Here is a 13,406-nt window from a genome sequence, read left to right on the forward strand (position 1 = left end):
AAGAGAGTCAGGACACCGTGGTTAACACCCCTGACTCTAACAATAAGAGAGTCAGGACACCCCTACTCTAACAATAAGAGAGTCAGGACACCCCTACTCTAACAATAAGAGAGTCAGGACACCCCTACTCTAACAATAAGAGAGACAGGACACCGGACACCCCTACTCTAACAATAAGAGAGTCAGGACACCGTGGACACCGTTAACACCCCTACTCTAACAATAAGAGAGTCAGGACACCCCTACTCTAACAATAAGAGAGACAGGACACCCCTACTCTAACAATAAGAGAGTCAGGACACCCCTACTCTAACAATAAGAGAGACAGGACACCGTGGTTAACACCCCTACTCTAACAATAAGAGAGACAGGACACCCCTACTCTAACAATAAGAGAGTCAGGACACCCACCCCTACTCTAACAATAAGAGAGACAGGACACCCCTACTCTAACAATAAGAGAGTCAGGACACCCACCCCTACTCTAACAATAAGAGAGTCAGGACACCCCTACTCTAACAATAAGAGAGTCAGGACACCCCACCCCTACTCTAACAATAAGAGAGTCAGGACACCCCTGGTTAACACCCCTACTCTAACAATAAGAGAGTCAGGACACCCCTACTCTAACAATAAGAGAGTCAGGACACCCCTACTCTAACAATAAGAGAGTCAGGACACCGTGGTTAACACCCCTACTCTAACAATAAGAGAGTCAGGACACCCCTACTCTAACAATAAGAGAGTCAGGACACCCCTACTCTAACAATAAGAGAGACAGGACACCTACTCTAACAATAAGAGAGACAGGACACCGTGGTTAACACCCCTACTCTAACAATAAGAGAGACAGGACACCGTGGTTACACCCCTACTCTAACAATAAGAGAGTCAGGACACCGTGGTTAACACCCCTACTCTAACAATAAGAGAGTCAGGACACCCCTAACACCCCTACTCTAACAATAAGAGAGTCAGGACACCGGACACCCCTACTCTAACAATAAGAGAGTCAGGACACCCCTACTCTAACAATAAGAGAGTGGACACCCCTACTCTAACAATAAGAGAGTCAGGACACCGTGGTTAACACCCCTACTCTAACAATAAGAGAGTCAGGACACCCACTACTCTAACAATAAGAGAGTCAGGACACCGTGGTTAACACCCCTACTCTAACAATAAGAGAGTCAGGACACCCCTACTCTAACAATAAGAGAGTCAGGACACCGTGGTTAACACCCCTACTAACAATAAGAGAGTCTAACAATAAGAGAGTCAGGACACCGTGGTTAACACCCCTACTCTAACAATAAGAGAGTCAGGACACCCCTACTCTAACAATAAGAGAGTCAGGACACCCCCCTACTCTAACAATAAGAGAGACAGGACACCCCTACTCTAACAATAAGAGAGTCAGGACACCGTGGTTAACACCCCTACTCTAACAATAAGAGAGTCAGGACACCGTGGTTAACACCCCTACTCTAACAATAAGAGAGTCAGGACACCCCTACTCTAACAATAAGAGACACCCCCTACTCTAACAATAAGAGAGTCAGGACACCGTGGTTAACACCCCTACTCTAACAATAAGAGAGTCAGGACACCGTGGTTAACACCCCTACTCTAACAATAAGAGAGTCAGGACACCGTGGTTAACACAGGACACCCTACTCTAACAATAAGAGAGTCAGGACACCCCTACTCTAACAATAAGAGAGTCAGGACACCGTGGTTAACACCCCCTACTCTAACAATAAGAGAGTCAGGACACCCCTACTCTAACAATAAGAGAGTCAGGACACCGTGGTTAACACCCCCTGCTCTAACAATAAGAGAGTCAGGACACCGTGGTTAACACCCCTACTCTAACAATAAGAGAGACAGGACACCCCTACTCTAACAATAAGAGAGTCAGGACACCGTGGTTAACACCCCTACTCTAACAATAAGAGAGTCAGGACACCCCTACTCTAACAATAAGAGAGTCAGGACACCCCTACTCTAACAATAAGAGAGACAGGACACCCCTACTCTAACAATAAGAGAGACAGGACACCGTGGTTAACACCCCTACTCTAACAATAAGAGAGTCAGGACACCGTGGTTAACACCCCTACTCTAACAATAAGAGAGTCAGGACACCGTGGTTAACACCCCTACTCTAACAATAAGAGAGTCAGGACACCGTGGTTAACACCCCTACTCTAACAATAAGAGAGTCAGGACACCGTGGTTAACACCCCCTACTCTAACAATAAGAGAGTCAGGACACCCCTACTCTAACAATAAGAGAGTCAGGACACCGTGGTTAACACCCCCTACTCTAACAATAAGAGAGTCAGGACACCCCTACTCTAACAATAAGAGAGTCAGGACACCGTGGTTAACACCCCCTGCTCTAACAATAAGAGAGTCAGGACACCCCCTCACAGGACACCGTGGTTAACCCCTACTCTAACAATAAGAGAGACAGGACACCCCTACTCTAACAATAAGAGAGTCAGGACACCGTGGTTAACACCCCTACTCTAACAATAAGAGAGTCAGGACACCGTGGTTAACACCCCTACTCTAACAATAAGAGAGTCAGGACACCCCTACTCTAACAATAAGAGAGTCAGGACACCGTGGTTAACACCCCTACTCTAACAATAAGAGAGTCAGGACACCCCTACTCTAACAATAAGAGAGTCAGGACACCGTGGTTAACAGGACACCCCTACTCTACCCCTACTCTAACAATAAGAGAGTCAGGACACCCCTACTCTAACAATAAGAGAGTCAGGACACCCCTACTCTAACAATAAGAGAGTCAGGACACCGTGGTTAACACCCCTACTCTAACAATAAGAGAGTCAGGACACCCCTACTCTAACAATAAGAGAGACAGGACACCCCTACTCTAACAATAAGAGAGTCAGGACACCGTGGTTAACACCCCTACTCTAACAATAAGAGAGTCAGGACACCGTGGTTAACACCCCTACTCTAACAATAAGAGAGTCAGGACACCGTGGTTAACACCCCCTACTCTAACAATAAGAGAGTCAGGACACCCCTACTCTAACAATAAGAGAGTCAGGACACCCCTACTCTAACAATAAGAGAGTCAGGACACCGTGGTTAACACCCCTACTCTAACAATAAGAGAGTCAGGACACCGTGGTTCTAACAATAAGAGAGTCAGGACACCCCTACTCTAACAATAAGAGAGACAGGACACCCCTACTCTAACAATAAGAGAGTCAGGACACCGGACACCCCTACTCTAACAATAAGAGAGTCAGGACACCGTGGTTAACACCCCTACTCTAACAATAAGAGAGTCAGGACACCCCTACTCTAACAATAAGAGAGACAGGACACCCCTACTCTAACAATAAGAGAGTCAGGACACCGTGGTTAACACCCCTACTCTAACAATAAGAGAGTCAGGACACCGTGGTTAACACAGGACACCCTACTCTAACAATAAGAGAGTCAGGACACCCACCCACCCCTACTCTAACAATAAGAGAGTCAGGACACCGTGGTTAACACCCCTACTCTAACAATAAGAGAGTCAGGACACCCCTACTCTAACAATAAGAGAGTCAGGACACCAATAAGGTTAACACCCCTACTCTAACAATAAGAGAGTCAGGACACCCACCCCTCTAACAATAAGAGAGTCAGGACACCGTGGTTAACACCCCTACTCTAACAATAAGAGAGACAGGACACCCCTACTCTAACAATAAGAGAGTCAGGACACCCCTACTCTAACAATAAGAGAGTCAGGACACCGTGGTTAACACCCCTACTCTAACAATAAGAGTTAGGACACCCCTACTCTAACAATAAGAGAGTCAGGACACCCCTACTCTAACAATAAGAGAGTCAGGACACCGTGGTTAACACCCCTACTCTAACAATAAGAGAGTCAGGACACCCACTACTCTAACAATAAGAGAGTCAGGACACCCCTACTCTAACAATAAGAGAGTCAGGACACCCCTACTCTAACAATAAGAGAGTCAACACCCCTACTCTAACAATAAGAGAGACAGGACACCGTGGTTAACACCCCTACTCTAACAATAAGAGAGTCAGGACACCGTGGTTAACACCCCTACTCTAACAATAAGAGAGACAGGACACCCCTACTCTAACAATAAGAGAGTCAGGACACCCTACTCTAACAATAAGAGAGTCAGGACACCGTGGTTAACACCCCTACTCTAACAATAAGAGAGTCAGGACACCCCTACTCTAACAATAAGAAAGACAGGACACCGTGGTTAACACCCCCTACTCTAACAATAAGAGAGTCAGGACACCCCTACTCTAACAATAAGAGAGTCAGGACACCGTGGTTAACACCCCTACTCTAACAATAAGAGAGTCAGGACACCCCTACTCTAACAATAAGAGAGACAGGACACCCCTACTCTAACAATAAGAGAGACAGGACACCCCTACTCTAACAATAAGAGAGTCAGGACACCGTGGTTAACACCCCTACTCTAACAATAAGAAAGACAGGACACCGTGGTTAACACCCCCTACTCTAACAATAAGAGAGTCAGGACACCCCCTACTCTAACAATAAGAGAGTCAGGACACCCCTACTCTAACAATAAGAGAGTCAGGACACCGTGGTTAACACCCCCTACTCTAACAATAAGAGAGTCAGGACACCCCTACTCTAACAATAAGAGAGTCAGGACACCGTGGTTAACACCCCTACTCTAACAATAAGAGAGTCAGGACACCCCTACTCTAACAATAAGAGAGTCAGGACACCCCTACTCTAACAATAAGAGAGTCAGGACACCCCTACTCTAACAATAAGAGAGACAGGACACCCCTACTCTAACAATAAGAGAGTCAGGACACCCCTACTCTAACAATAAGAGAGTCAGGACACCCCTACTCTAACAATAAGAGAGTCAGGACACCGTGGTTAACACCCCTACTCTAACAATAAGAGAGTCAGGACACCCCTACTCTAACAATAAGAGAGACAGGACACCATGGTTAACACCCCTACTCTAACAATAAGAGAGTCAGGACACCCCTACTCTAACAATAAGAGAGTCAGGACACCGTGGTTAACACCCCTACTCTAACAATAAGAGAGTCAGGACACCCCTACTCTAACAATAAGAGCCATGGGATCTTTAGTGACCACAGAGAGTCAGGACACCCGTTTAACGTCCCATCAGGAAGATGTAGTTAGATGCAATGACTGTAAAAAGACAAAGCCATCGATCATGTGACCCCATCCTATGGGAAGAGTCAGTAACGTATTTGAAGAACAGGGTTTTTTCACTTCCTGAACTAGAGTCTCATGGATACAGAACATGTGCAGTTAGTCCTCATTCAGTAAGTGACCCCTCTCATTGAGTAACTCCAGTTGAAGGCCGACCAGGGTACTGCAAGCTGCCATTAGCAGCTACAATTACCCTTACAACTTATGCTGTGTACAATTTCTTAATAACCGGTTCAAGGACATACTTCTGGTGTATTAGAAGCAATATTTGGTACCGTGATAATTTTTAAAAATGAAGATTGCCATTTTTCCGTTCACTATAAGTGTTTTCTACTAACAAGGCCTGCAATACTGCGGTCGGGCTTGAACCTCCGTGGCTTCAACGAGAGGCGGCAGTTGTTCTCCCCCTGGTTAGATGGCATCTCTACTGCCCCCTGGGGGTAAAGGATGTCAGTCTAACCCTAACAACCAATCACTGAGCTGAGCTGTGTCACCTGACCTCACAGAGACATACAGAGCCTCTGGACTCCCTCCTCCCTCCCCCACCCTGTTCTAGAACTCTGGTATCTATGTTCTAGAGCTCTGAGAATATTCTGTGTTCTAGAACGATGAGAGTGTTCGGCTGAAGAGCTCTGAGAATGCTGATAGTTCTAGTCTTCAGTGTGTGTTCTACAATGTAGAGCTGAGTGTGTGTTCTACAGTGTGGAGCTGAGTGTGTGTTCTAGAGTGTTCTAGAGCTAAATGTGTGTTCTATAGTTGAGTGTGTGTTCTACAGTGTTCTAGAGCAGAGTGTGTGTTCTACAATGTAGAGCTGAGTGTGTGTTCTACAGTGTGGAGCTGAGTGTGTGTTCTAGAGTGTTCTAGAGCTAAATGTGTGTTCTATAGTTAAGTGTGTGTTCTACAGTGTTCTAGAGCAGAGTGTGTGTTCTACAGTGTATAGCTGTGTGTGTTCTATAGTGTTCTAGAGCTGAGTGTGTGTTCTAGATTGTTCTAGAGCTGAGTGTGTGTCTACAGTGTTCTAGAGCTGAGTGTGTGTTCTACAGTGTTCTAGAGCTGAGTGTGTGTCCTACAGTGTTCTAGAGCTGATTGTGTATTCTACAGTGTTCTATAGCAGAGTGTGTGTTCTACAGTGTAGAGCTGTGTGTGTTCTATAGTGTTCTAGAGCTGAGTGTGTGTTCTAGATTGTTCTAGAGCTGAGTGTGTGTTCTACAGTGTTCTAGACCTGAGTGTGTGTTCTACAGTGTTCTAGAGCTGAGTGTGTGTTCTACAGTGTAGAGCTGTGTGTGTTCTAGATTATTCTAGAGCTGAGTGTGTGTTCTAGAGCTGAGTGTGTGTTCTACAGTGTTCTAGATCTGAGTATGTGTTCTACAGTGTAGACCTGAGTGTGTGTTCTACAGTGTTCTAGATCTGAGTATGTGTTCTACAGTGTAGAGCTGAGTGTGTGTTCTACAGTGTAGAGCTGAGTGTATGTCCTACAGTGTAGAGCTGAGTGTATGTCCTACAGTGTAGAGCTGAGTGTATGTCCTACAGTGTAGAGCTGAGTGTGTTTTCTAGAGCTGAGTGTGTGTTCTACAGTGTTCTAGATCTGAGTATGTGTTCTACAGTGTAGACCTGAGTGTGTGTTCTAGAGCTGAGTGTGTGTTCTACAGTGTTCTAGATCTGAGTATGTGTTCTACAGTGTAGAGCTGAGTGTATGTCCTACAGTGTAGAGCTGAGTGTATGTCCTACAGTGTAGAGCTGAGTGTGTGTTCTACAGTGTTCTCGAGCTGAGTGTGTGTTCTACAGTGTAGAGCTGTGTGTGTTCTAGATTGTTCTAGAGCTGTGTGTGTGTTCTAGAGCTGAGTGTGTGTTCTACAGTGTAGAGCTGAGTGTATGTTCTAGAACAATGAGAGTGTTCTGTGTTCTAGAGTGAGGCAGTAGTGACCTGGTTGACTGAGTGTCAGCTGCAGTTCTACACCACTCACCTCCTCACCGCTGGCTATGACCTAGACACCATAGGCCACATGACCCCGAGGTAAGATGACCTCTGACCCCTACACCACGTGTCATCCCAACCTCTACCCCGGCATCCCGTATGTCCTATCTGTGGGGGCGTGGCCTCCTCCTGACCCCTGACCTGGTGATGTCATCATGACCCTCCTGTCTCTGTGACCTCTGACCCACTCTGAGTTGTCTGCCAATCACGCATCACTATTATTTACCGCTTCATTTGCATAAAGCTAATGTTTATTCATGTACATCAGTGAGGTGTGAGAGAGGATGGATGTGTGTTAACGTGTGTTAACTGTGTGTGTGTGTGTGTGTGTGTGTGTGTGTGTGTGTGTGTGTGTGTGTGTGTGTGTGTGTGTGTGTGTGTGTGTGTGTGTGTGTGTGTGTGTGTGTGTGTGTGTGTGTGTGTGTGTGTGTGTGTGTGTGTGTGTGCAGGACCTGACAGCGATCGGTGTAACTAAACCAGGCCATCGTAAGAAGATGACATCAGAGATCAGCAAACTGCCGTCTGGTGACTGGCTACCTGACCACAAACCAGTAAGAACACATTCCGAGCCTTTACAGACACAATATGTCTGAAGACACACGTTGAAGACTCCATGGGCCATACCAATATTAATGAGGATACTCTGGGCCATACCAATATTAATGAGGATACTCTGGGCCATACCAATATTAATGAGGATACTCTGGGCCATACCAATATTAATGAGGATACTCTGGGCCATACCAATATTAATGAGGATACTCTGGGCCATACCAATATTAATGAGGATACTCTGGGCCACACCAATATTAATGAGGATACTCTGGGCCATACCAATATTAATGAGGATACACTGGGCCATACCAATATTAATGAGGATACTCTGGGCCATACCAATATTAATGAGGATACTCGGGGCCATACCAATATTAATGAGGATACTCTGGGCCAATATTAATGAGGATACTCTGAGCCATACCAATATTAATGAGGATACTCTGGGGCATACCAATATTAATGAGGATACTCTGGGCCATACCAATATTAATGAGGATACTTTGGGCCACACCAATATTAATGAGGATACTCTGGGCCATACCAATATTAATGAGGATACACTGGGCCATACCAATATTAATGAGGATACTCTGGGCCATACCAATATTAATGAGGATACTCTGGGCCATACCAATATTAATGAGGATACTCTGGGCCAATATTAATAAGGATACTCTGGGCCGTACCAATATTAATGAGGATACTCTGGGCCAATATTAATGAGGATACACTGGGCCATACCAATATTAATGAGGATACTCTGGGGCATACCAATATTAATGAGGATACTCTGGGCCATACCAATATTAATGAGGATACTCTGGGCCATACCAATATTAATGAGGATACTCTGGGCCATACCAATATTAATGAGGATACTCTGGGCCATACCAATATTAATGAGGATACTCTGGGCCATACCAATATTAATGAGGATATTCTGGTCCATACCAATATTAATGAGGATACTCTGGGCCATACCAATATTAATGAGGATACTCTGGGCCATACCAATATTAATGAGGATATTCTGGGCCATACCAATATTAATGAGGATACTCTGGGCCATACCAATATTAATGAGGATATTCTGGGCCATACCAATATTAATGAGGATATTCTGGGCCATACCAATATTAATGAGGATATTCCGGGCCATACCAATATTAATGAGGATACTCTGGGCCATATCAATATTAATGAGGATACTCTGGGCCATACCAATATTAATGAGGATACTCTGGGCCATACCAATATTAATGAGGATACTCTGGGCCATACCAATATTAATGAGGATACTCTGGGCCATACCAATATTAATGAGGATACTCTGGGCCATACCAATATTAATGAGGATACTCTGGGCCATACCAATATTAATGAGGATACTCTGGGCCATACCAATATTAGTGAGGATACTCTGGGCAATACCAATATTAATGAGGATACTCTGGGCCATACCAATATTAATGAGGATACTCTGGGCCATACCAATATTAATGAGGATACTCTGGGCCATATCAATATTAATGAGGATACTCTGGGCCATACCAATATTAATGAGGATACTCTGGGCCATACCAATATTAATGAGGATACTCTGGGCCATACCAATATTAATGAGGATACTCTGGGCCATACCAATATTAATGAGGATACTCTGGGCCACACCAATATTAATGAGGATACTCTGGGCCATACCAATATTAATGAGGATACTCTGGGCCAATATTAATGAGCATACTCTGAGCCATACCAATATTAATGAGGATACTCTGGGGCATACCAATATTAATGAGGATACTCTGGGCCATACAAATATTAATGAGGATATTCTGGGCCATACTGATATTAATGATACTGATATTAATGAGGATATTACCAATATTATACATTTGAGTAATCATACTAAATACATATGAACACATGTGTATATGTCCTAATATCTGTGTGTGTGTGTGTGTGTGTGTGTGTGTGTGTGTGTGTGTGTGTGTGTGTGTGTGTGTGTGTGTGTGTGTGTGTGTGTGTGTGTGTGTGTGTGTGTGTGTGTGTGTGTGTGTGTGTGTGTGTGTGTGTGTGTGTGTGTGTGTGTGTATAGGCCAGCCTGGCAGAGTGGTTGTCAGCGATTGGGCTGAACCAGTACTACCAGGTTCTGGTGCAAAATGGATATGACAACATCGACTTCATCACTGAGATCAGCTGGGAGGACCTGAAGGAGATTGGCATCACCAAGCTGGGTAGGACACACGGGAGATAGACATCACCAAGCTGGTAGGAGATAGACATCACCAAGCTGGGTAGGACACACGGGAGATAGACATCAACAAGCTGGGTAGGACACACGGGAGATAGACATCACCAAGCTGGGTAGGACACACGGGAGATAGACATCACCAAGCTGCGTAGGACACACGGGAGATAGACATCACCAAGCTGGTAGGAGATAGACATCACCAAGCTGGTAGGAGATAGACATCACCAAGCTGGTAGGAGATAGACATCACCAAGCTGGTAGGAGATAGACATCACCAAGCTGGGTAGGACACACGGGAGATAGACATCACCAAGCTGGTAGGAGATAGACATCACCAAGCTGGTAGGAGATAGACATCACCAAGCTGGTAGGACACACGGGAGATAGACATCACCAAGCTGGTAGGAGATAGACATCACCAAGCTGGGTAGGAGATAGACATCACCAAGCTGGTAGGAGATAGACATCACCAAGCTGGTAGGAGATAGACATCACCAAGCTAGTAGGAGATAGACATCACCAAGCTGGTAGGAGATAGACATCACCAAATTGGTAGGAGATAGACATCACCAAGCTGGTAGGAGATAGACATCACCAAGCTGGTAGGAGATAGACATCACCAAGCTGGTAGGAGATAGACATCACCAAGCTGGTAGGAGATAGACATCGCCAAGCTGGGTAGGACACACGGGAGATAGACATCACCAAGCTGGTAGGAGATAGACATCACCAAGCTGGTAGGAGATAGACATCACCAAGCTGGGTAGGACACACGGGAGATAGAAATCACCAAGCTGGTAGGAGATAGACATCACCAAGCTGGTAGGAGATAGACATCACCAAGCTGGTAGGAGATAGACATCACCAAGCTGGTAGGAGATAGACATCGCCAAGCTGGGTAGGACACACGGGAGATAGACATCACCAAGCTGGTAGGAGATAGACATCACCAAGCTGGTAGGAGATAGACATCACCAAGCTGGTAGGAGATAGACATCACCAAGCTGGGTAGGACACACGGGAGATAGACATCACCAAGCTGGTAGGAGATAGACATCACCAAGCTGGTAGGAGATAGACATCACCAAGCTGGTAGGAGATAGACATCACCAAGCTGGGTAGGACACACGGGAGATAGACATCACCAAGCTGGTAGGAGATAGACATCACCAAGCTGGTAGGAGATAGACATCACCAAGCTGGGTAGGACACACGGGAGATAGACATCACCAAGCTGGTAGGAGATAGACATCACCAAGCTGGTAGGAGATAGACATCACCAAGCTGGTAGGACACACGGGAGATAGACATCACCAAGCTGGTAGGAGATAGACATCACCAAGCTGGGTAGGACACACGGGAGATAGACATCACCAAGCTGGTAGGAGATAGACATCACCAAGCTGGGTAGGAGATAGACATCACCAAGCTGGTAGGAGATAGACATCACCAAGCTGGTAGGAGATAGACATCACCAAGCTAGTAGGAGATAGACATCACCAAGCTGGTAGGAGATAGACATCACCAAGCTGGTAGGAGATAGACATCACCAAGCTGGGTAGGACACACGGGAGATAGACATCACCAAGCTGGTAGGAGATAGACATCACCAAGCTGGTAGGAGATAGACATCGCCAAGCTGGGTAGGACACACGGGAGATAGACATCACCAAGCTGGTAGGAGATAGACATCACCAAGCTGGTAGGAGATAGACATCACCAAGCTGGGTAGGACACACGGGAGATAGACATCACCAAGCTGGTAGGAGATAGACATCACCAAGCTGGTAGGAGATAGACATCACCAAGCTGGTAGGAGATAGACATCACCAAGCTGGTAGGAGATAGACATCGCCAAGCTGGGTAGGACACACGGGAGATAGACATCACCAAGCTGGTAGGAGATAGACATCACCAAGCTGGTAGGAGATAGACATCACCAAGCTGGTAGGAGATAGACATCACCAAGCTGGGTAGGACACACGGGAGATAGACATCACCAAGCTGGTAGGAGATAGACATCACCAAGCTGGTAGGAGATAGACATCACCAAGCTGGTAGGAGATAGACATCACCAAGCTGGCTAGGACACACGGGAGATAGACATCACCAAGCTGGTAGGAGATAGACATCACCAAGCTGGTAGGAGATAGACATCACCAAGCTGGGTAGGACACACGGGAGATAGACATCACCAAGCTGGTAGGAGATAGACATCACCAAGCTGGTAGGAGATAGACATCACCAAGCTGGTAGGACACACGGGAGATAGACATCACCAAGCTGGTAGGAGATAGACATCACCAAGCTGGGTAGGACACACGGGAGATAGACATCACCAAGCTGGTAGGAGATAGACATCACCAAGCTGGGTAGGAGATAGACATCACCAAGCTGGTAGGAGATAGACATCACCAAGCTGGTAGGAGATAGACATCACCAAGCTGGTAGGAGATAGACATCACCAAGCTGGTAGGAGATAGACATCACCAAGCTGGTAGGAGATAGACATCACCAAGCTGGTAGGAGATAGACATCACCAAGCTGGTAGGAGATAGACATCGCCAAGCTGGGTAGGACACACGGGAGATAGACATCACCAAGCTGGTAGGAGATAGACATCACCAAGCTGGTAGGAGATAGACATCACCAAGCTGGGTAGGACACACGGGAGATAGACATCACCAAGCTGGTAGGAGATAGACATCACCAAGCTGGTAGGAGATAGACATCACCAAGCTGGTAGGAGATAGACATCACCAAGCTGGTAGGAGATAGACATCACCAAGCTGGTAGGAGATAGACATCGCCAAGCTGGGTAGGACACACGGGAGATAGACATCACCAAGCTGGTAGGAGATAGACATCACCAAGCTGGTAGGAGATAGACATCACCAAGCTGGTAGGAGATAGACATCACCAAGCTGGGTAGGACACACGGGAGATAGACATCACCAAGCTGGTAGGAGATAGACATCACCAAGCTGGTAGGAGATAGACATCACCAAGCTGGTAGGAGATAGACATCACCAAGCTGGTAGGAGATTGGCATCACCAAGCTGGGTAGGACACACGGGAGATAGACATCACCAAGCTGGTAGGAGATAGACATCATCAAGCTGGTAGGAGATAGACATCACCAAGCTGGGTAGGACACACGGGAGATAGACATCACCAAGCTGGTAGGAGATAGACATCACCAAGCTGGTAGGAGATAGACATCACCAAGCTGGTAGGAGATAGACATCACCAAGCTGGTAGGAGATAGACATCGCCAAGCTGGGTAGGACACACGGGAGATAGACATCACCAAGCTGGTAGGAGATAGACATCACCAAGCTGGTAGGAGATAGACATTA

General features: G+C 46.1%; 1 protein-coding gene across 1 annotated transcript in view; it reads left to right on the forward strand.

Annotated features, from left to right (window-relative positions):
* LOC124027250 (caskin-1-like) overlaps positions 1–7,513 on the forward strand; it is a 33,601-nt gene extending 26,088 nt beyond the window's left edge. The window contains exons 8-9 of the mRNA XM_046339712.1: positions 7,168–7,274; positions 7,504–7,513. Coding sequence (XP_046195668.1) covers positions 7,168–7,274; positions 7,504–7,513 — 117 coding nt within the window. The remainder of the gene's footprint in view (positions 1–7,167; positions 7,275–7,503) is intronic.
* The last annotated feature ends 5,893 nt before the right edge of the window (positions 7,514–13,406 follow it).

The sequence above is a fragment of the Oncorhynchus gorbuscha genome, unplaced genomic scaffold (genome assembly GCF_021184085.1).
Source record: "Oncorhynchus gorbuscha isolate QuinsamMale2020 ecotype Even-year unplaced genomic scaffold, OgorEven_v1.0 Un_scaffold_3039, whole genome shotgun sequence".
In the NCBI taxonomy this organism is placed as follows: Eukaryota; Metazoa; Chordata; class Actinopteri; order Salmoniformes; family Salmonidae; genus Oncorhynchus; species Oncorhynchus gorbuscha.